The sequence below is a fragment of the Miscanthus floridulus genome, chromosome 9, assembly GCF_019320115.1.
Source record: "Miscanthus floridulus cultivar M001 chromosome 9, ASM1932011v1, whole genome shotgun sequence".
NCBI lineage: Eukaryota > Viridiplantae > Streptophyta > Magnoliopsida > Poales > Poaceae > Miscanthus > Miscanthus floridulus.
The window spans coordinates 123,190,351-123,211,339 of record NC_089588.1 but is presented as its reverse complement, the minus strand read 5'-3'; the positions used below and the strand labels follow the sequence as shown (position 1 = coordinate 123,211,339).

General features: G+C 48.9%; 1 protein-coding gene and 2 pseudogenes across 1 annotated transcript; 2 read left to right on the top strand and 1 right to left on the bottom strand.

The window, feature by feature from the left end:
• The first annotated feature begins 16,519 nt into the window (after positions 1-16,519).
• On the top strand, positions 16,520-17,032 carry LOC136480810 (secreted RxLR effector protein 161-like). The gene has a single exon (XM_066478256.1). It carries the CDS (start codon positions 16,520-16,522, stop codon positions 17,030-17,032), a length of 513 nt encoding a protein of 170 aa, XP_066334353.1.
• Positions 17,033-17,541: 509 nt separating this feature from the next.
• On the top strand, positions 17,542-18,919 carry LOC136482845 (very-long-chain aldehyde decarbonylase GL1-11-like; annotated as a pseudogene).
• Positions 18,920-19,485: 566 nt separating this feature from the next.
• On the bottom strand, positions 19,486-20,456 carry LOC136480808 (noroxomaritidine/norcraugsodine reductase-like; annotated as a pseudogene).
• Between the last annotated feature and the right edge of the window lie 533 nt (positions 20,457-20,989).

The window sequence follows — 20,989 nt, the reverse complement described above, 5'->3', positions numbered from 1 at the left end:
ACAATTTCTCCATCTTGAGTGATTTTTCCTTTTGTTTTGTACTTCATACTATATGCATCACTTTGTCTGTGTTTGCTTTGCTTCTACGGGCAATACACATTGTACCTGCTTTTACCCCTCTAGGTTTACTTTGCACTAGAAGCGATACCTTTCTGGTATAGGCTATTAGAGCTGACAACCGAGCAAATTGGTTGTTAGGTATTAATCCAAACGTTAGGGTAATATTTCATTAAATATTCCCCATTTGATTGCTCTATCGAATTCTTCTTCTCCTTTTAGTGTTTCCAAAATATAAGTATTACTAGGCGCACAACGCTTGGTCCGATAAGGTCCTTCCCAATTAGGTGACCACTATGCCGGATTTGCTGTCCTTTGACCCGATCGGCAATTTTACTCTCTAGACCAAATCTCTCTCAGAGAATTGCTCATTCTTGACCTTTTAACTGTAATATTTTGCAATCCTCGGTTTATGGGCTTCAATGTTTTTCAAGAGCACGTAGCCGAAGGCAACTTAAGTCTTCTAAGTCATTCATCACAAAATTCCTATAGACTTCGGCTAATAAACCGCTCTACAACATAACACGGCTCGATCCAGTTTGAACTTCCCAAGGAGGGACTGTATTATGTCTATACACGAGTTCTTAAGGTGATTCTCTTAGCTCTTTTGCTCTTGGTCATCAAGGGTAATTCATCCCTAGCACACTCCAGAGTCTTGTCTCCCTTCTTCATTTTTGAAGATCAGGTCCTGAAGGTGACACAGGCCTCCGGGGAGTCTTTTGATCGTGAAATTCTTTTGGCCAAGGGGAACTCGAACAGGCATGAGGCTAAAGGACTGTCATAGTCAATTGATCACCTTTGTTCTGGCTAAAGAGCTAATTTTGAAAATAGCCGATTCCAGACTCTTGGTTTTAATCCTATCTAGGTCTGAAAACACGACCTTTATTAAGAGAGCCCTTCGATCTTCTATTCTTAGTCATCCAGCGCCGTATTCTCTTTGGTATTAGCGAGGTGACGCTTTGCGTCCTATTAATTGCGGTTGCCTTTTACACGACCCGACACGTTCACCCCTTCGTCCTGTGGGTTCAAATACCGGCCGAGGGCTCCAGCCTTGAACACATCCGCACTTGCAACCGTTCCTGCTTCTCTGCCTTTCTCTGCCCTCGCAGAACTCTGTAGCGACCTTTCTCTCTTCCTGCAGATTCAACCAACTTCATGGCCGGCGAGGAGAACCGTGGCAAGCGCCCGACGGAGGAGGTCCTACAGGAGAACATGCCAATGAACCAATGCCTCTGACGCATGAGGTGAGATTGATATCCTCTGTTCATGATGATGATCTTTTCTAACTCACCTAAAGGTTCATCGTGAGTGACAGTCTTCGTCCCCTCATGGCCGGCAAGCCATCTAATGCTACATCTTCCATGCCAGCTTTGTCATTGGACTCTTCCAACTCGTATGATGGTGACGATGCCCGACGCTTCTTCCGAGAATGGAGGGAGGCGGAGGACCGCTATTCTGAAGCGATTCGGAAAAACAACCAGCTTGAGGTCCGTCTAGGGGTCTTCCAAGTGGCCCTTAATGTGGCTGAGCAGGAGGCCAGCGCCATTCGAGCATGGCTGGCTGAGTCTGACGCCACGGTGGTAGGTAAGATGAGTTCCATGAACGCTTCTATTCTGGTTTCCACTACCTTTGTCTTGATAGTCTTCTGTACTCGCCAGCCCAAACGGTGCAGTTGGAGTCTCTCCAACTGGCGGCGAACGCTGATGAGGACATGACACCCATGCATATGATCATGTTTGACATATGGTATGGAGGGGTAGGAGGCCAGCAAGGGTGTCCAAGACAAGAAGGAGGTCTGAGGCTAATTTGGTTTGAGTCCCCGAGGTGGAGGCCCAAAGCAACACAAATTCGAGTCTGCCTCGGTCTCTAGAACCAGTCTGCTTTAAACTGGTCACCCAGGACGCATCCGGACTCTGTTTCCAATGATCCATATATGGTTGGAAAGCTTATTTGATAAGGAATCCAATCCAAGTGGTCTCACATCAAAAGACCTTGGGAATCAACAGAAATTGTCGAAACAAGTCAGCATCCAGAATCTGTCAGGGTGCTACGACACCGTCTTTTGGTCCGTTGGACCGTGTATCGTGTTTGGGCCCATTACGGGGCACGTCCAGGGGGTGACGCCCAAGACTCTATAAATAGCAGCCATCGCTCTCCTTAGGGTGTGGGTTTTATTTAGTTCTTGATTTTCTTGTGAAACAGACATTGTTTTGCTGCAACTATGCTGCCAAGGCTGCTTGTTGTGAACCAGGGCCCTAGTTCTTGATCTTGTTCGTCTATGGCGATTAGTCCTTTCGAATAAAGACTTGAACTCCTTCTCGTTATCATAAGCCTCATATTTATTTGCAATTTCAGATTGCGTTCATCCTGTTCTTGCTTGTGTTCTCGATTCGCTTACAGGAAAGCCTTCTCCGCGAGGTCAATCACGTTTGCGTGGTTGATAACCAACGGAGCAATGGTGTAATAGTTGCGGGGGTCCGAATCAGTCTTGGTTCGTAGCCTAGATCGTGAATGTCGAGTCTCCACCAATTGACGCTATCATACCTTTCGGAAGATCGGGCGGCCAACAACTAAGACAAGTACTTGGGATACAAACTCAACCACATGACACCGAGACAAAATTGCACGGCACAACGAGGCTATAGGACAGGGAATATGTGGTGGTGTATATTTTTTTTGGCTTTTTGTGGACTATAGGTAATGCAAAAACAGTAACAATCTAAAGGGGAAAACAAAGTTATACCTAACGGGCAACAAGGTCTCTGATACCACTTGATGTAGACAAGGCCCGATCTTCCGAAAGGTATGATAGCGTCGATTGGTCGAGACTTGATGTTCATGATCTAGGCTTCGAACCAAGACTGATTCAAAACCCCGCAACCATTACACCATTGCTCTATTGGTTATCAACCACGCGAACGTGATTGACCTCGCCGAGAAGGCTTTCCTGTAAGCGAATCGAGAACACAAGCAAGAACGGGATGAACGCAATCTAAAATTGCAAATAAATATGAGGCTTATGATAACAAGAAGGAGTTCAAGTCTTTATTCGAAAGGACTAATCGCCACAGATGAACAAGATTAAGAACTGGGGCCCTGGTTCACAACAAGCAGCCTTTGCGGCACAGTTGCAACAAAATAATGTCTGTTTCACAAGGAAATCAAGAACTAAACAAAACCCACACCCTAAGGAGAGCGACGGCTGCTATTTTTAGAGTCTTGGGCGTTACCCCCTGGACGCGCCCCCTAATGGGCCCAAACATGATACACGGTCCAATGGACCAAAAGACGGTGTCGTAGCAGCCTGGCAGATTCTGGATGCTGACTTGTTTCGACGATTCCTGTTGATTCCGAAGGTCTTTTGACGTGAGACCACTTGGATTCGCTTCCTTATCAAATTAGCTTTCCAACCATATGTGGATTATTGAAAACGGAGTCCGGATGCGTCCTAGATGATCAGTTTAAGGCAGACTGGTCCTGGAGACCGAGGCAGACTCGAACTTGAGTTGCTTTGGGCCTCCACCTCGGGGACTCGAACCGAATTAGCCTCGGACCTCCTTCTTGACTTGGACACCCTTGCTGGCCTCCTACCCCTCCATACCATGTGCCAAACATGGTCATATGCATGGGTGTCATGTCCTCATCAAACGCGGCCGTAGACGCCGTCAATGCTTGGGGTTCCCTCATTGACGCTCGTCTCCAAGACATCCCAGCCCATGTCCAGGAGATTGCCCTCCACGACGTTCATCACGGTGCGTCTATGGCGTTAACCGCGGTGCAGGTCCAGACCGAGCATGACCTCCATGCCATGGAGGTTGGCTTCCCGATTGGCGACGGCCCTGAGGGACATGAGGACTTGATAGAAGAATTCGTCGTGGTGGTGGAGGCCATCGTGGACATCACATCTGCTCAAGATGTAGTGAACACGGTCTTCGATTAGTTTGTACTTAGGGTGAACCAATGAACAAAGACTCCTGTTCTTTCATGAATGTGTCTCAGTGCAATACCCTTGTGTATGACTATTTTTGTTTTTATTTCTTGCTCTGGAGGCGATACGTATCGTATCAGCTTTCATGTCTTTGAAGATTTTCATCTCAGATCTCATTTTTTGAACTAGAGGCGATACCCTTCTGGTACCGGCTATTAGAGCCGATGACTAAACAAATCGGCTATCGAGTATTGATCAAATGCCAGGATAACATCCCGCATAACTTTTCATACCAAAGGTCAAACGATTAATCAACCCAGGTCAAGCATTTCATTAAGTGCCACAAAACTTTGTTTAAGAAATCCATTGATTCTGATCCGCACTTAGGATTCCATTTAGCATTCATACATCGGCCTAAACCCATACTCGGAACTAATGCTTACTTTTCCTTAATCCAATGGCTGACGTGAATCTGTGACTATTCACTAAAACAAACTCTCAGAGCCGATCGCTTGCATCGACTATTGGCTTTCATTGCTGATTTTAATGAAGCCTCCTTCCCATAACTTGCCAGAAAAGCACTCGAAGTCTCCTAGTTCCCAGAAGATTGGATCGGTTGTTGCGATGCTCATAGACTCATCAGCACGAACCAGTTCAACATCATCTCCATGCCACTGAATCAAACACTGATGCATGGTCGATGGCACACAATAGTTCGCATGAATCCAATCACGACCGAGGAGCAAAATGTATGACCATTTTCCATCGATGAAGAAGAATGTGGTGAGCAGAGTCTTACTCCCGATTGTTAGTTCGATGTTTATTGCCCCCCGAGTCTTAGATGCATTACCTCTAAAATCCTTAAGCATCATGTCAGTCTCTATTAGATCTTCTGGTCCCTTGCCAAGTTTACGAAAAGTGGTGTAAGGCATAAGATTGACAGAAGCACCTCCGTCCACCAACATCTTGTTCATCGGCTTCCCATCAACCAAACCTTTCATATATAAAGCCTTTAAGTGCCGATGCTTGACTGGTTTATCAAATATTGCTTGTTGTACAACTGTCAACTTGGCAACTATTTCTTTATACTCTGATTCATCAAAATCTAAATACACTTCTTGATTTGTCGGAGCTCTAAATTCTGATGGCAACATAAAAGTCATTTGGATATTAGCTGATGGTTGCTTTTTATCGGCTGTTTGCTTAGTACACCATACTTGAGGTTTACCGGATGCCTGAGCCTGTTCCATCTCTTTATTTCTTAGGTGTTGCACCCTTCTCTTCTGACTTCTTGTTAAACCTCCTGGACACCATTGACCTTCCTGCCAAGCATATTTTCTTTCGTTGCCTTCTTCTCCATAATTAGCCCAGTCTTGGTCAACAACTCGTTTTCCAAGCCGATCATGAACACTTTTATTTTTTAAGCGCCGATCCATGTTATTATGATGATATGCATCTTGAACATGGGTAGACCGGTGGTTGGCTTGAGATTGCCTAAATTCCCAATACTGATTGTTGCATTCTAGACAGTCATGTCTGGTAGGCAACTTCAAACCTTCATTCCAGCAATGTCTAAAGAAAGGATAATTCCAATGTGATTTGGCTTGTTTGCTTTCATGCCTCTCTCTTTCCAGTTGACGCTGGTATTCTTGATCCTTTAACCAACACTGATAATCCTTTTCCTTCTGCCGCTGCCACTTATGGAACAGAATCCGAGATGTAACTTGCGGCTTTGTCGTCCCTGGTTTTGATGTTCCTCCCTACTCATATTGGCTCTTTTGCTCATCGCGATGTCTCTTAATTTCCCTATATTTGTCGGCCGATATTTGCATCCTGGGATCGACTTGTAGCTTCTTTTGATTTGGTTGATGTTAGGACCTTAGTCTTTCCTTTGATCAGCCTAGCATCAACCATGTTTTGATCTCCTAGGAAAGGATTATCATCAACTTTCATTTTCCGAGGCGTATCAAATTTGAGCCTCCCTTGCTGAATAGCCCTCTGTATATGCTACCGGAAGATTCTACATTCATTAGTGGAATGAGAAGTAGCATTATGGAATTTGCAGAACTTCTTATTCTTTAACTGATCTAGGGGTAACATAACATGACCATCGGACAACTTGATCTGCCCCTTCTCAAGCAAGAAATCAAAGAGCTTGTCTGATTTTGTGACATCAAAGTCATAGCTCTCCTCGACTCCTCTTCCCCAAGGATTTGGCACCATTACTGTCTTTTTGCCCTAATTCCATTCAGCTGTGGCAACCTCTTCTTCTTCATCTTCATAGCCATCATCGACTGAGTATGGATTATAAGCTTCGGCCACTGTGCTACTCTTCTGGAATTAGGTATCTCTGCGCATACTCTGGAATTGGCTATTGAGCGCTACCACTCGTTGAGCCAATTGACCCAAGTTATCAAATTCTTGTCCTAGTAGTTTCTCTTTCCACATTGGCAGCATTCCTTGAACAACTAAAGCAGCTAGTTGATCATCAGCCAAGTTTAAGGAGAAGCACAAGTTCCTAGTTTCTTAGAACCTCTGAAGAGACTCAGTGCCCGATTCATTAGTCTTCTGCCTTATAGTTGTTAAATTGGTTATCTTCTTTTCCCTAGTCCTAGTGTAAAAATATGTATGAAACTTCTTCTCTAGGTCAGCCCAATTGGTAATGGAATTGACTGACAGTGATGAAAACCAAGTGAAGGCTGGCCCTGACAGGGACAAGGAGAAGAAACAAACTCGATGGGCATCCTCAACTAATGCTTCGCCCAATTGTGTAAGATACCGACTGACATGTTCGATTGTGCTTGTACTGTCTTGGCCAGTGAACTTAGCGAACTCTAGGAGCCTATAATTTGTGGGAAGATCGACCAAATCATACCATTCTAGATATGTGCATTTGTACGAGAAGGTCGGCCCTTTTGGCTTTAGACCGAACTAATTCTTCATCATCTCGGTCACCTTCAGCAGCAACTCATCAGCATTTGAATTTGGATTTATCTGCACCTGCTGACCCATCTGTGGATTAAAATCCTATGTGCCTTGATACCCTGGATTTGGAATCATGTGAAGGGTGTTATAATCTATGCCATAGTGATAACCCTGTGGAATCTCCATCTGCTAGGTCCTTTGATGGCTTGCTGCTTGAAGTCTCAGATTATAGACGTGATGATTTATATCTCTATGGATCCTTTGAATTGATGGTGCTATTTTTTGAGCCGACGACGGTATGTGGCCTAATGTGCCAAAATTGATCACCTGGTTCTGACCTTGTCCTGCCGGCTGTTGCACATGCTGTACTAATGGTCCAGGATTATACTGTATCTAATTCGTAGTAGTTCCTTGAGTCTATTCAGATGAACCCTGAACTGCCTGGACATTATTATTACCAGCTGGTGCTGCTTCTTGATGGCTGGTACTGACTTGATTAGTCCCTTGGGTCGATGGATCTGGAATGTTGTAATAAGTCGGCCCAACTTGACCAACTGGAAACCCATGAATCACTTCTTTCATGGCGTTGTGGAATGTGTCCAAGAAAGCTTCATTTTGGCTTGATATGGCATCACGAACAGATTTATCTACAACTTCCATAAAGAAACGCCTGTCTTCAGCTTCAGTTGTATTTGTCTGCACGTGGAATAGAACTCTTGGTAGTGGAAATTTCTAAACAATTGTGTTGTCACGTGTTTTGGTGTAGGACAACAACCATTTGCTCTGAAACTCTTCTGTAGCTTTGCCGATGACATCTTTATCTCCATCAGGTAGATCTTCATAATGTAGCATAAGGATATCTTTGTTGTTGTGAATCGCCATGATGATTATGGGGTCCCACCGGGTGTGCCAGAAACGTGTGTTGACATAGAATTTTATCCCGTGCCGAGGACACACGAGCTAGCCGAAAGGGTCCACTCGATGGAGCTGGAGATCCGCCTAGCTTCAGCGCAGGGGTGGTCGATCCTGCACGCTCCTCCCGAGACGTGCCAGTCAATTTGACCCTACAATTGACAAGGAGAGAAAGTTTATCAGTAATTAAGGGCGAAACGTGCCGGTGTTGCCAGATAGTCCCGAATGTGCGGCTCTAAGAGCCGATATGAAAGGAGATCGACTAAATAGTCGATTCCAGCATATTCATAAGAATAAATTGGTTAAAGCTCATAGGGTTGTGTAAGAAGAATCGGTTATTGTTCAGGATGAATATCATTATTTAGACAAATATTGGTCACTAGCAAAAGGATATCAATAGTAATTAGTTCATGCTAAGCCAATGACTGCAAGTAACTGAACCCCGTTTATGTAAAAGAAACAGCTCATCACCATTCAACCATTTAATAAAGATAGATCTAATGAACATATTAGATCTCATCTATCGCTATGACCAGTGGGGCATAAGGTAGAATCATGCAGGCCGTAGAAACAACAATAGACTCGATGACCCTAACTTATTACTAATATCAGTAGGGCATGAGGCAGAATCATATAGGCCGTAATACAATAATAAGATCCTAGGGCTAACACATCTTTCAACCTATACCTACTTCAACGATCTTGTGATGTGAACTATTTGTGAAAGCGCTCGATATCGGCTAAAACAGCCGATTCAGGCATAGCGCACAGTTAAGATCATGCCCTCTCAGAAACAGATCTACTAAGGAACGATCCCCACTCCACAGTGCTAATAGTGGGGTATGAGGTAGAATCACATAGGCCGTGATAACAGGCCATGGAACGGTTTTTGCTAGCCAATAGATCTACTTAAGATCAGACACGTCTTAACCGCACGCTATGCACGATTAAGATTGATATAAAACAGCCAATAAAAACATAACTCATCGTTTAAAGTGCAAATTAGATCAGTTTAGATTAACAAACGATGGGTTAAAAAGATATAAGGCCAATCTAGATCAATCCCAATCGGGTGAAGTGATATTGTTGTAATTAAATAAATAATGGAAGCAATAAGCAACATCGGTAACTGAATGAATCTATCTGAAGGAACACCACCCTTAGATAGAGCCCATAACTTGACATTAATCTAGTTCGAGCAGTGGAGGTCGACCGGATCGATGCAGCCACACTTGAACTAGACAAGAGTTGATAACTTACTTATACTAGAGTCATAGTGGAGGTTGACCAGATCAATGCAGCCATACGAATAGAGGTATAAGCCATGACGGTACTTACAGACAAGCAGTGAAGGTCGACCGGATTGATGCAGTTGTACTTGCTAAAGAACTCGCCGAGATCTACTCTACTCCTACTTCTAAGGGGTGGCCAGATCCGAAAAAATTAAATAACTGGTATTTGATTGATTATGTGTCTTTTACAATAGCCGGGGTTTGATATTTATACCATGGACCAGCGCATGACTCCTGTCTAAGCATGACTCATCACAATTTTTGACCCTAGAGAAAACATTCCTAATTTAAGATAACTTGGACTCTAATCTTTCCCTTTTTGTAGAGTCCAACATGTCTCGTCCTGTCGCCGATCATAGCCTTTGTCGTGATCCACTGGCGCTATATGAAGAAAGCCGATTCTAGTTTTGTATTCGAATCAGCTGGTTCTGATCTGCACACAATTGATTCCTTGATGATGTGATCTTGGGAGTTTTCGAGTCCCTGTGACTCTTCTTCTAAATTTTGGTGTAAACACTCACAAAATTGGCCGCCAGGCGGGATCTGTCCCCGAGCGGAGTCTTCATCAATGATCTCCATGGGCTGTCCGCCTGCATCCTAGAAGGTCCGATCCAGACACACCCCAACGCCAAGCCGGTGCCCGAGGGCTCCGACCCCGATGCTAAGCCGACGCTCGGGGGCTTCGACCCTAGTGCCTCTATGACGACGTCACCCGCTGGCGTCGCCATATTGGCACTTGATCAAACCAACTGGCGAGCGCCACTACTTGCCTACCTCCTCGAGGAGGTTCTTCCAACCAAAAGGACTAAAGCTTGATGGATCGCTCGACGTGCCAAGACCTTCGTTGCGCTCGGTGATGAACTCTACGAACGGAGTCCATCGGGGGTGCTCATCAAGTGCATCCCCACCAACCAGGGGAAGTAGCTCCTGCTCGAGGTCCATGCTGGGATCTGTGGACATCACGTAGCCCCGAGGTCGCTGGTCAGAAAAGCCTTTTGCCAAGGTTTTTACTGGCCCACCACACTATGAGATGCAGAGGAGGTCGTTCGCAGGTATGAGGGATGCTAATTCTATGCTCGACAAACTCATTTACCGGCATAGGAACTTCAAACCATCCCCATCACCTAGCCATTCGCGGTCTGGGGCCTCAATATGGTAGGACCCCTCAAAAAGGGCCCGGGCGGCTTCACTCACCTACTCATAGCAGACAACAAGTTCACCAAGTGGATAGAGGCCAAGCCCATCACCAACATCCGCTCAGAAGAGGTGGTCAAATTCTTCCTCAACATCATCTACCGGTTCGGCGTTCCTAACTGTATCATCACTAACCACGGGACTAACTTCACCAGAAAGAAGTTCCTAGACTTCAGTAATGGATACGACATCAGGATTGACTGGGCCTCGGTCAGACACCCATGTACTAACGATCAGGTAGAGCGTGCCAATGGCATGGTCGTCTAAGGACTTAAGCCACGCATCTTCGATGAACTCAACAAGTACGCCGGGCGATGGGGTGCAGAGGTCCCAGCAATCCTCTGGAGCCTGAGAATGACCTTGAACCAATCCATAGGGTTCACACCCTTCTTCTTGGCCTATGGAGCTGTAGCAGTACTACCCTCCGATCTCAACCATGGCGCCCCAAGAGTGAAGGCTTTTGATTGCGACCGAGCCACGAAGGCTCAGTAGGACACAGTCGACCTGCTCAAGGAGGCCCGCAAGATGACCATCATTCGCTCCACTCGCTACCAGCAAACTCTCCGCAAGTACCACGAAAGGAGGATCACGGGGAAGATCCTCGAAGTCAGTGATCTCGTACTTAGGAGGACCCAATCAACGAAAGAAAAACACAAACTCTCTCCACCATGGGAAGGACCCTATACGGTAACCGAAGTGATCCAACTGGGCGCCTATCGACTGGAGGATGACAACAGCAACGTTCTCACCAACACTTGGAACGTTGAACAGCTACGTCGCTTTTTCCTCTAAATTTGGTCTTACGGCTTTTTAGTCAAACACTTGCTCCTGTAAAGCACCCCAGCCTGAACAATTTTAGCCCGGGTCGCTCGGGGGCTCCATGAGGGTACAATACTAAATACTACCTCTCTTTTTTACTATCACATGGTAACAACCTTGTCCCCGAACAGAAGCGCATTCCATTCCTTTGATTACCCTACGTAACTTTGTTCTTACTCCTAACCGAACGCACCCCGCCATGACCTACAGTTACGAGTAGCCGAGCCCCACCGGCCATGCCCAGGTTCTTGAAAGCTGCAGCCTATGGAACTAGGTGCAAAAAAGAAAGGACAAAAACAAAAGCTATGCTAGGATAAAAACAAGGAACGGATAGTGATTCTATCACAAAAATAGAACTGATGTATTCATTGATACAAAAAACTATTCACACGGGGACTCACCCATGAACTCAACTATTACATTTTCTAACTACTTCTACTCCAAATACTACTATGGTCGTTCAACAACATCGCCTGGCGCCAATGGAGAGGCCACGACACACGCCGCCGGACATAACCACCGCCACAAGGGCCTTGCCTGGTTCCGCTCCCTCGACTTTGGCGAGCACAATGGGTACCTCAAGGGCGTCGCACCCATAGATGCTCAGCAGAAGAGCATGGAGCTCCTAACCTTCTCATGCAGTCAAGGCAGCTCCTAGGCAGGGACATTGCCACCAAGGTATGGCCACCATGGCCGGAAGAGATCTCATCAAACTTTATGAACTGGCCAACCTGAGCAGCTACAGGCACAAAACCCTCCACCAGCACGATCCTAGGCAACTTCCCCTCTGACAAGGCTCGCACAGTGAAAATCCACTAGAAAGAATGCACACACGGACCCATCCCAAAAAAGGCCTCACAGATGAATCTAGCGCGCCACCTCCTTCGACGGAAGCCGCCCCTTCTTAGGCAAAGACGGCCAACATCACCTCGGACTGCCTCTAGCTCAACATCATGCTCTGGATTCATGAAAGGATCTATAAGTCCCCCCCTCACTTACCCTCTTTCTCATTTAGGAACCGCCATGGCATACAGGCACTCTTGGTGAGGAGGAAGAAGGAGGAGATGCAATAGTTGGAGAACAGGCAAAGGACTATGATGAAAAGCCCTCTCCCTCCCCCTATTTAAAGAGGAAACACAATAGCTAAAGAAGGGCAAAGGATCAGAGCAAAAAACTCTCTCCCTTCCCTCATTCAATGCGGATGGGAAACGATGGGACGCAACCTGACCGAAGGGACGCACACTGACCGATAGAACGATGCCTGGTCCGACAGAATGATGCCTGGTCAGATGGGACGTGGCCTGGGTATGGCCCACCACTACAGCACGCCGAGCGCAAAAACCAAAGCATCACCACGCGTAGGCGGCTCTCCTCCTCCCCAGGCAGAACTTGGAAAACCCAAATAATAGGATCTCCGCCAGGAGAGACCATCGAGCTTCCTAAGTCGATCTAACGGCTCAAAAACACACACCAAGAGATAGGTAAGAAGCAAAGGGATGCCCCATGTAGGCCATGCTGACTCTGTCATGAACGACGAGCATGGGTCCTGGTCAGACATTTCCAATTGGAGCTCTTCAAACCTCGTCACTCGAGTCATCAAGGTAACACTATAGACCCTAGCTATTTCTTTATATAATCATTCATACATGCATTCATTCCATATGCCCGTGCCCCCTAGATGATTCGAGCCCTGAATCGCCCGGGGGCTTGGGAACTAAAGCATCACACATGTGGCGAAATGCATCACAACGCTCCGTGTTGCATCACGAAGCGGCAGTTGCCTCATTCAACACGAGCAACGACCGACCGGGGTTCGAAGTCCAGCCCATGAAGGGCTTGAGGCCGCCCCACGTCAAATAGAGCTAGGGGAGAAAACGCAGATGAGCCCCGTGCGGCCCTCACCCAGTCTGCCCCAAAGCAGATAGGGTCATCTCAAACTTCTCATTCTATCCTAAATCTCTCGCCAAGCCCATTGAATCTCCATCGAGGGGAGGCCAGCAGGCCACCCGAGTCGGTCTCTGGGTTGTAGGTAAAGGGGCAGTGGAATGTCACAAGAGGGCTATGCTGACCCCGTCATGAACGACAGACTCGGATTCCACTTGATCATACCAGTTAGTGAGCTCACCGAGCACGTCACTCAAGCCCGAGTGATCGAGGTAAGCGACAAAGCTCAGCCCCTCCGGTTGTGAGAAACCGAGGATGGGGTAACACACACACAACTCAAACCGACCCCTACCAAAGCCCAATGGGGCTCGAGGGCTCAAGACACCAAATGCCTAGGTCTGCAACTCCGAACTCACCCCATCCCTCGGCTATGCCTCGACTGCACACCAAAACGCCAAGGTCTACGACCCTAAACTCACCCCATCCCTCGGCTACGCCTCGACTGCACACCAAATTCCTGGGTCTGCGACACCAAACTCGCCCCGTCCCTCGGCTACACCTCGTTTGCACACCAAAACACCTAGGTCTACGACCCCGAACTCGCCCCATCCCTTGGCTACGCCTCGACTGCACACCAAATGCCTAGGTCTATGACCCTGAACTCGCCCCATCCCTTGACTACGCCTTGATTGCACACCAAAATGCATGGGTCTACGACCCCAAACTCGCCCTGTCCCTCGGCTATGCCTTAACTACACACCAAATGCCTGGGTCTACGACCCTAAACTCGCTCGATCCCTAGGCTATGCCTCGAAGACTGCACACCAAAACACCTGGGTCTACGACCCTGAACTCACCCCATCCCTCAGCTATGCCTCGACTGAACACCAAATGCCTAAATCTACGACCCTGAACTCGCCCCATCCCTTGGCTACCCCTTGACTGCGCACCAAACGCCTGGGTCTACGACCCCGAACTCACCCCATCCCTCGCCTGCACACCAAATGCCTGGGTCTATGACCCCAAACTCACCCCATCCCTCGGCTACACCTCGACTGTAGACCAAATGCCTGGGTCTATGACCCTAAACTCACCGCATCAGGGTCCACAACTCTGACTCGTCCAATCCCACAGCGCGCACCGACACTAGGATCCATGAGCTCTGTCTCGTCCGATCCCTAAACTAACTACCTCGATCCCACAGCGTGCACCGACGCCAGGATCCATGAGCTCCACCTCGCTCGATCCCAAAACTAACCGCCTCGGCTGCGCAACAACGCCTTGGTTGACGACTCCGTCTTGACTAAAAAACATGCACACACACCTGCTGACAAAACCCCTAGGTGATCTTGCTCGAATCACCTGGGGGCTCAGGGTGACGAAAGGAAACCTCCCCGCTGGCAACATGAAAAACCCCCAGACGATTCTGCCCGAATCGCCCGGGGGCTCAGGGGCTACACTCACGGGTGCGCTCGTGCGCACCTGCCGTCAAGACAAAAATCCCCTAGACGATTCTACCCAAATCGGCCGGGGCTCGGGGGCTCCTATCGGGTTCATAAACCCGAGGTTCCTCGTGGACCGGCTTCCCAACAAAGGCTCGGCCCAAGCAGACAACGCGCAACTCATGGGCCAACCCAAGTACCTAAACGATAGGCTAGAGGGGCAATCCAATCTCTGAACGGAAGGCTTGGCCGAGGAGGAATGGCACCCACTTCCGACTCCAGCCCGCCTCTCTGACCGGAGCGCTCGCTTCGGTCTCCAGCCCGCCTACCGGAAGGCCTCTCCGGCCAGAAGGCCTGGCCAAACACCGCTTCCGACTCCGACGTGCATCTCCGACCGAAGATGCGCCAAACCCCTGCTCACTGCTCTTCTCCGACTAGCGTGATCAGAGCCAACTGGGACCAACCGACCGGGGATGCCCGCTTGGCAAGGACCAGAAAATAGACGGAGAAAGTAAGGCAGGGCGCACAAGTCAAACCGCAGTACCGGGGACCGTACCCTGTACACCTGTAGAAACAGTACTCTGCGACCTCCCTGGCACGACAGAACCCAAGCAGTGTTGTAGGCGCTGACTTTTTCCCCTATAGTATTGTGGGCGCCATTAACTCCCATACAGTAAGGCTCCCCCCACATGTCTCTGGGCATCGACAATGTTGTGGGCGCCCGCATTTATCGTACCAGACGAACATAGTAAAACCCCTCACATGCCTCTGGCATCAACAGTATGGTAGGTACTGACATCTGCCATACCTGAAGAAGACGACGCAACCTCCCACGTGCATCTGACATTCAACAGTGTTGTGGGTGCCTACCATCATCTTGTACCCGCTGGCATGAGAAGCAAGACTTAGCAGCAAACGTACTTCCTCCCTCTCACTTGTAAGGCCATCCCCTTCATCTATAAAAGGGGTTGCACTCTCTTCCAATAGATAGATTCATTAGATCGATCAAGTTCACTAATACACAACAACAGAACCTCTAGGTTCAAACCACGAGCACATGCTCAAACACTTAGCGCATAGCGGGGCTCCCGTCACTCTCGGCTCCTCTGACCAGAGTCTGACCGGACCTCTTATACCCCCCATCTTTCTCCTTCTCGTTTGTAACCCCACTACAAACTTCGAGCACCTGGGCTCAGGAATAAAGTCATCGACCGACTCAAACTGGACGTATGGCACATTGCCTGAACCAGTATAAACCCTGTGTCATTGAGTGCTAGGCCACCTCCGATCACAACGTACGGCAAAACTGCAAATATTTACGTGTTGGTCACTTTCTGCACTGACACACGTGGTCACTAGTGGAGCTGCCATGCGGACACCGCGCCATCGGTTTGAAGTGGGTGTACAAAGTCAAGCGTGACGTGAACGGCGGCATCGTCAATTACAAAGCCCATCTCGTCGCCAAGGGCTATGTACAGCGCACTGGCATCGACTTCGAGGAGGTGTTTGCCCCCGTCGCCTGCCTAGAGTCGGTGCGGGTGCTCCTCGCCATCGTCGCACACTATGGGTGGTCTGTCCATCACATGGATGTGAAATCAACGTTCTTGAATGGTGAACTCCAGGAGGAGGTATATGTTCAGCAGTCGCCTGGGTTCATCGACGACAAGCACAAGCACAAGGTGCTCCAACTCCACAAGGCACTGCACGGTCTACGTGAAGGTCCACGAGCATGGAACCAGAAGCTCAATGCCTCTCTCATGGTGCTCGGGTTTAGTCGCTGCATCAACGAGCACGAGATGTACACCCGTGGAAAAGGAGGAGGGCGCCTGATCCTAGGCGTGTACGCCGACGACCTAATCATAACTGGTGGCGATGCAGGTGTCGTGTCCAAGTTCAAGACGCAGATGAGGAGCACCTTCCGCATGAGTGACCTCGGGCCACTCTCCTACTACATCGGCCTAGAGGTCACGTAGGGAGCTGATGGGATCACGCTCCGACAAGGTGCTTATGCCGCCAAGACACTGGAAAAGGCGAGGGTGGCTGCCTGCAATCCTAGCGCCACTCCCATGGAGCTGAAGCTGAAGCTGCTCAAGGAGGGCACAACGCCGAACGTGGACGCCACTGAGTACCGCAACGTCATCGGGAGCCTCAGATATCTTTGTAACTCCAGACCTGATCTGGCGTTCGCGGTGGGCTACCTGAGCCGGTTCATGGAGGCGCCATGTCAAGAGCATATGGCGGCCGTCAAGCGTGTCCTCCGCTATGTGGTGGGCACGATGCACTGGGGAGTGCACTATCACCCTAGAGGGAAGAAAGAAGCCACGCCAACGCTGCTGGGCTACTCCGACAGCGACCTTGCAGGTGACATCAACAAACGGAAGAGCACCGGCGGCCTCATGTTCTTCCTTTACCGGCCGGCGATTGCATGGCAGTCGGTGAAGCAAAGGGTTGTCGCTCTGTCCTCATGCAAGGCAGAGTACATCGCGCCCGCAGGAGCTGTGTGCGAGGGGGTTTGGCTGAGCTTATCGGCGGCAAAATCCTCGCGCCCAAGGTCAAGGTGGACAACAAGTCTACCCTAGCACTGATGAAGAATCCTGTGCATCACGACCGGAGTAAGCACATTGATATCAAGTTCCGTTTCATCCGGGAGTGCTGAGACAACAAGCTGATCGACGTCGAGTTCATCGGCACCGAGCTACAGCTGAGTGACATCCTCACCAAGGCGCTTGGCCATGTTCACTTCCAGGAACTCCGTCACGGGATTGGCATGGTAAAGTTAGCGTAGGTGTTTAGGACTTAGGAGGAGATTGTTTGAATAATTCTTGAACACATAGTCTATACTTAGCTATTGGCTAATCTTAGCTAGGATAGAGATCAAGCTGACTAGCGTTTTGGCTGTGCGTGGCTAGCGCGCACGGTGACCAAGCTGTGCATGTCCTGTGGCATGTCCCAGGCCATCAGGATGGCGGTGACTGAGCACGAGCGTGCCGCAACTGACTCGGCCATTGCTGGCCATGTAAACCTGCATGTAATGACTTTTTAATGCGAGTTCAATCAACAGAAAAGCTGCCGCTTTGCAGCACTAAAATCACTTGTGTTCCACCTGTGTTCGCGTGCGTTCATCCACTCTCTCTTGCTCTCGCTGTGATCGGGATTCTGTAAGAGCCAAGCAAAGCAAAGGCATGATCACCGCCAGGCCCAGGAGGACGAGGAGGATGACGACTCTTGTCCTGCGGTGTCGTCAAGCTCATCAGCGCCGAGTGATTTGAATTCGTCGTCGAAAAGAAGGCCGCCATGGTCTCCAACAAGATTGACACACGTCCCATCAGAACAATGGAAGACCTCACCATGATTTGTAGCATACATCACCCTTGTGCCTCACCATGAACAGTTGAACAGGCACGGGGGGATTTTGAATTTTACCTTCTAACCCAGCCACCCAGCTACTTAATCTGCTTTTACAATGTTAATTATTCCATCTTGCTAGCTAATTATTATACAGGGTGCTTAGTGTCTGGGCCCAATCTACACTTAATTAGCGTGCTCTATACAGAGTATGCAGTGCCAATTGCCTTTTGTCTTGCCCTGCTTTACTCTTCTTATGAGCTGGTGGTTTACTGTTTATGCGAATTTGTCCTAGTTTACTGGTTGCACAAAGTATTGAGAATGAGCCTAATTACATTGTTGTTTAATTCTGGCAAGGTAAGATTTTAGTTGTGTGTGCTGTTACAAGTTGTAAGCCATTGTAATTACTTTACCTGTTTCACCTATCCTTCCATTTGCTTAGTAAAAATTAAAGCTGGATCAGTAACCATTTATGAGAGAATGAATTAAAACAATGCTGTCTGGGTAATGTAATATAGTTTATCCTGTGATGGAAAAACAGCAGGACACAAGAATCTAATCTTGGTGTTTCCTGCCTTATGGACCACTTCAGTCAAGAATGACAAGGGTCATCTTAGTTCTGCAATGAGCACTGTGCTTATCTTGCTACTACTCATCTGTTCACCCTGTGGCTGTGGATGCTGCTGAGGGTATTGGAGACAGTTGAAGCTCACAGCGGCTATCACTTCCCATGGAGCCCATCAAATTTCCTGGCGCTGTATGGCGGGTAAGTAAGCTAGAGCATTGTTCCCCCCTGGCCCCTAAGAGAGGGATTGTGTTTGTTTATTTGAAGCTGAACGTGTGCTGAACTTTTGTCATGATGAATAGCTCGGACTTCCATGACTACCATCACCGTGTGCTGTGTACACAAAGTCAGGGAACTATGCCTCGACATTTGTTTACATGGACTGGTGAGAACCCGTGGCATCGCTGTGTTGAGTTGTGCAGGGGCTCTGAACTCCATTACATAACAAGCTCAACGTTGGTTGTGTTTCAGGTTGTTCAGGACGGACAAGAAGGATTATCGCAAGGCAAAGACCATCGAGGAGAATGAAGGGAAGAGTCTGTAAAAATTGTGGAAGCTGCTCAGTGAAGACATCAGCAAGACTGGCGATAGAGTTGTGCTCATGGAAGGAGAGATGGATGCACCCTAGAAACAGTCAGTTATCACCTGACGATCGATACTATACGTTGAGATTTTTTTTAGGAATACTGGAGGGGCGAGGAGCCCCTAGAGTCAAAATTGCATTATATAAAAATATGAAAGTGAATCGTCACAATACAATTAAGGAACAAAGAAAGAGAGGAAGAAGAGAAGGAGAAGTAGAAGCAGGAGAGGGATTACAATCAAGAAACGTCGACGGGGTGTATACATGTGGGAACGGCCTGGTATTGGCAGCAGTAATAACCATGTGAATTGAACCGTCAGAGACGGTGGGAGTAGCTTTGCACCCTAGAAACTGTTCATAAAAGTCTGGGATGACAAGGATTGATTGCTTGTGTATTTTGTTGGTAATCGATTCTGGATCTCTTTATATCAATTCAGTTGGCAGCATGGATGCAAATACTGTATTCTAGTCCTAGGCATGAACGTGACAAAGAAACTTGCATCATATGAGTACGTTGAGTTCAATTAAATTTGCAGGTGCAATACAGTTGACGACAGTCACAGTTTGGCGGCAACGGTTCGTCCGCCGTCGATGCAGATGACCTGACCAGTTATGTAGGAGGCGGCGGGCATGCAGAGGAAGGCAACGAGCGCGGCCACCTCCTGCGGCGTGCCGAAGCGGCGCATGGGCACCCGTGACATCTCCATCTCCGCCAGCCTCCGCGCCCTGCCGGCGTCGCCCAGCGTCGTGCCGGAGATGCCCGTGCTGTCGATGACCCCCGGCGCGACGCAGTTGACGCGGACGCCGTGCGGCGCCCACTCGGCGGCGAGGCTCCTGGTGAGCGGCTGCAGGGCGCCCTTGCTGACCGAGTAGGCGGACAGCGCCGGGTACGCGACGAAGGCCGCCACGGAGGACATGTGCACCACCACGGCGCCGTCGTCCGCCTCCGCCTGCCGGAGAAGCGGGTGGGCGAGGCGGCTGAGGTGGAAGCACGAGTCGAGGTTGGTGGCCATGACGCGGGCGTAGTCGTCGGCGTGGTGGCCGCCGCCGGCCTGTACAGGGATCCGCCGGCGTTGTTGACGAGGATGTGGAGGCTGCCGCGAAAGAGGTCGCGCACGGTGGCCACCAGGCTCTCCCGGTCGAGCTCCGAGGACACGTCGCAGACGGAGGTGGTGATCACGTCGTCGCCGGCGTGGAGTAGGCCCTTGTCGGCCCAGCGGCGCCGGCATGCGTCCAGGTCGCCGGCGGTGCGGGAGCAGGTGTGCACCCTGGCGCCAAGGCTTGCCAGCTCCTCCACGATCGCAAGCCTATGTCATATATCATATATGCAATGCATCGAACATCGACATGAGCATGAACTCGATATGCATGGATGGTTGATACGCACGTAATCCTCCTACCCGATCCCTTTGGTTCCTCCGGTGACGAGTGCCGTCTTGCCGGCCAGGCTCCACCGCCGCCTCGCCTCCTCATTCTGTCTGCCGCCGCTGCCCGATCCAGTCGCCGCCATGAGTGAATCCGAGGAGTTACCCCCAACTGTACTGTCACTCTATCGACATTATCACATATACAGCATGCATAGGCATCGATTCTTCCTTCCATGCCTGTCCGTATTTGTCTTCGGGCACCACGATTATCGTCTCTTCTCGGCCTGCACGGGACCCTTGGTTTTGATGATAATTTTGTCTCCGTATATATGTGAACTACTCGGGGTTCTGTTACAAAATAAATCAATTTCTAGATTTGTTCCAAGTGAAATTATTTTAAGTTTAGCCAAGAGTATAGAAAAAAAATCAATACTTATAACATCAAATTAGGTATCACTAGACACTACCGGAAACAGAGACTTTGCCGAGTACCAAAAATCGGGCACTAGACAAAAATGCACTCGGCAAAGGACTTCTTTGCCGAGTGCCAGACTTTCGGTAAAAGCGCGGCACTCGGCATAGGTTGACCCGCGTAACGGTGTTCGGCCACGTCCTTCTTTGCCGAGTGCCTGCTGTTAGGCACTCGGCAAAGATTTATTTTTTTTTTTAAATTTCT

Excerpts from the sequence above, each read along its gene's own strand:
- LOC136480810 (XM_066478256.1), top strand. The coding sequence starts at position 16,520 with ATGGAGCTGAAGCTGAAGCTGCTCAAGGAGGGCACAACGCCGAACGTG.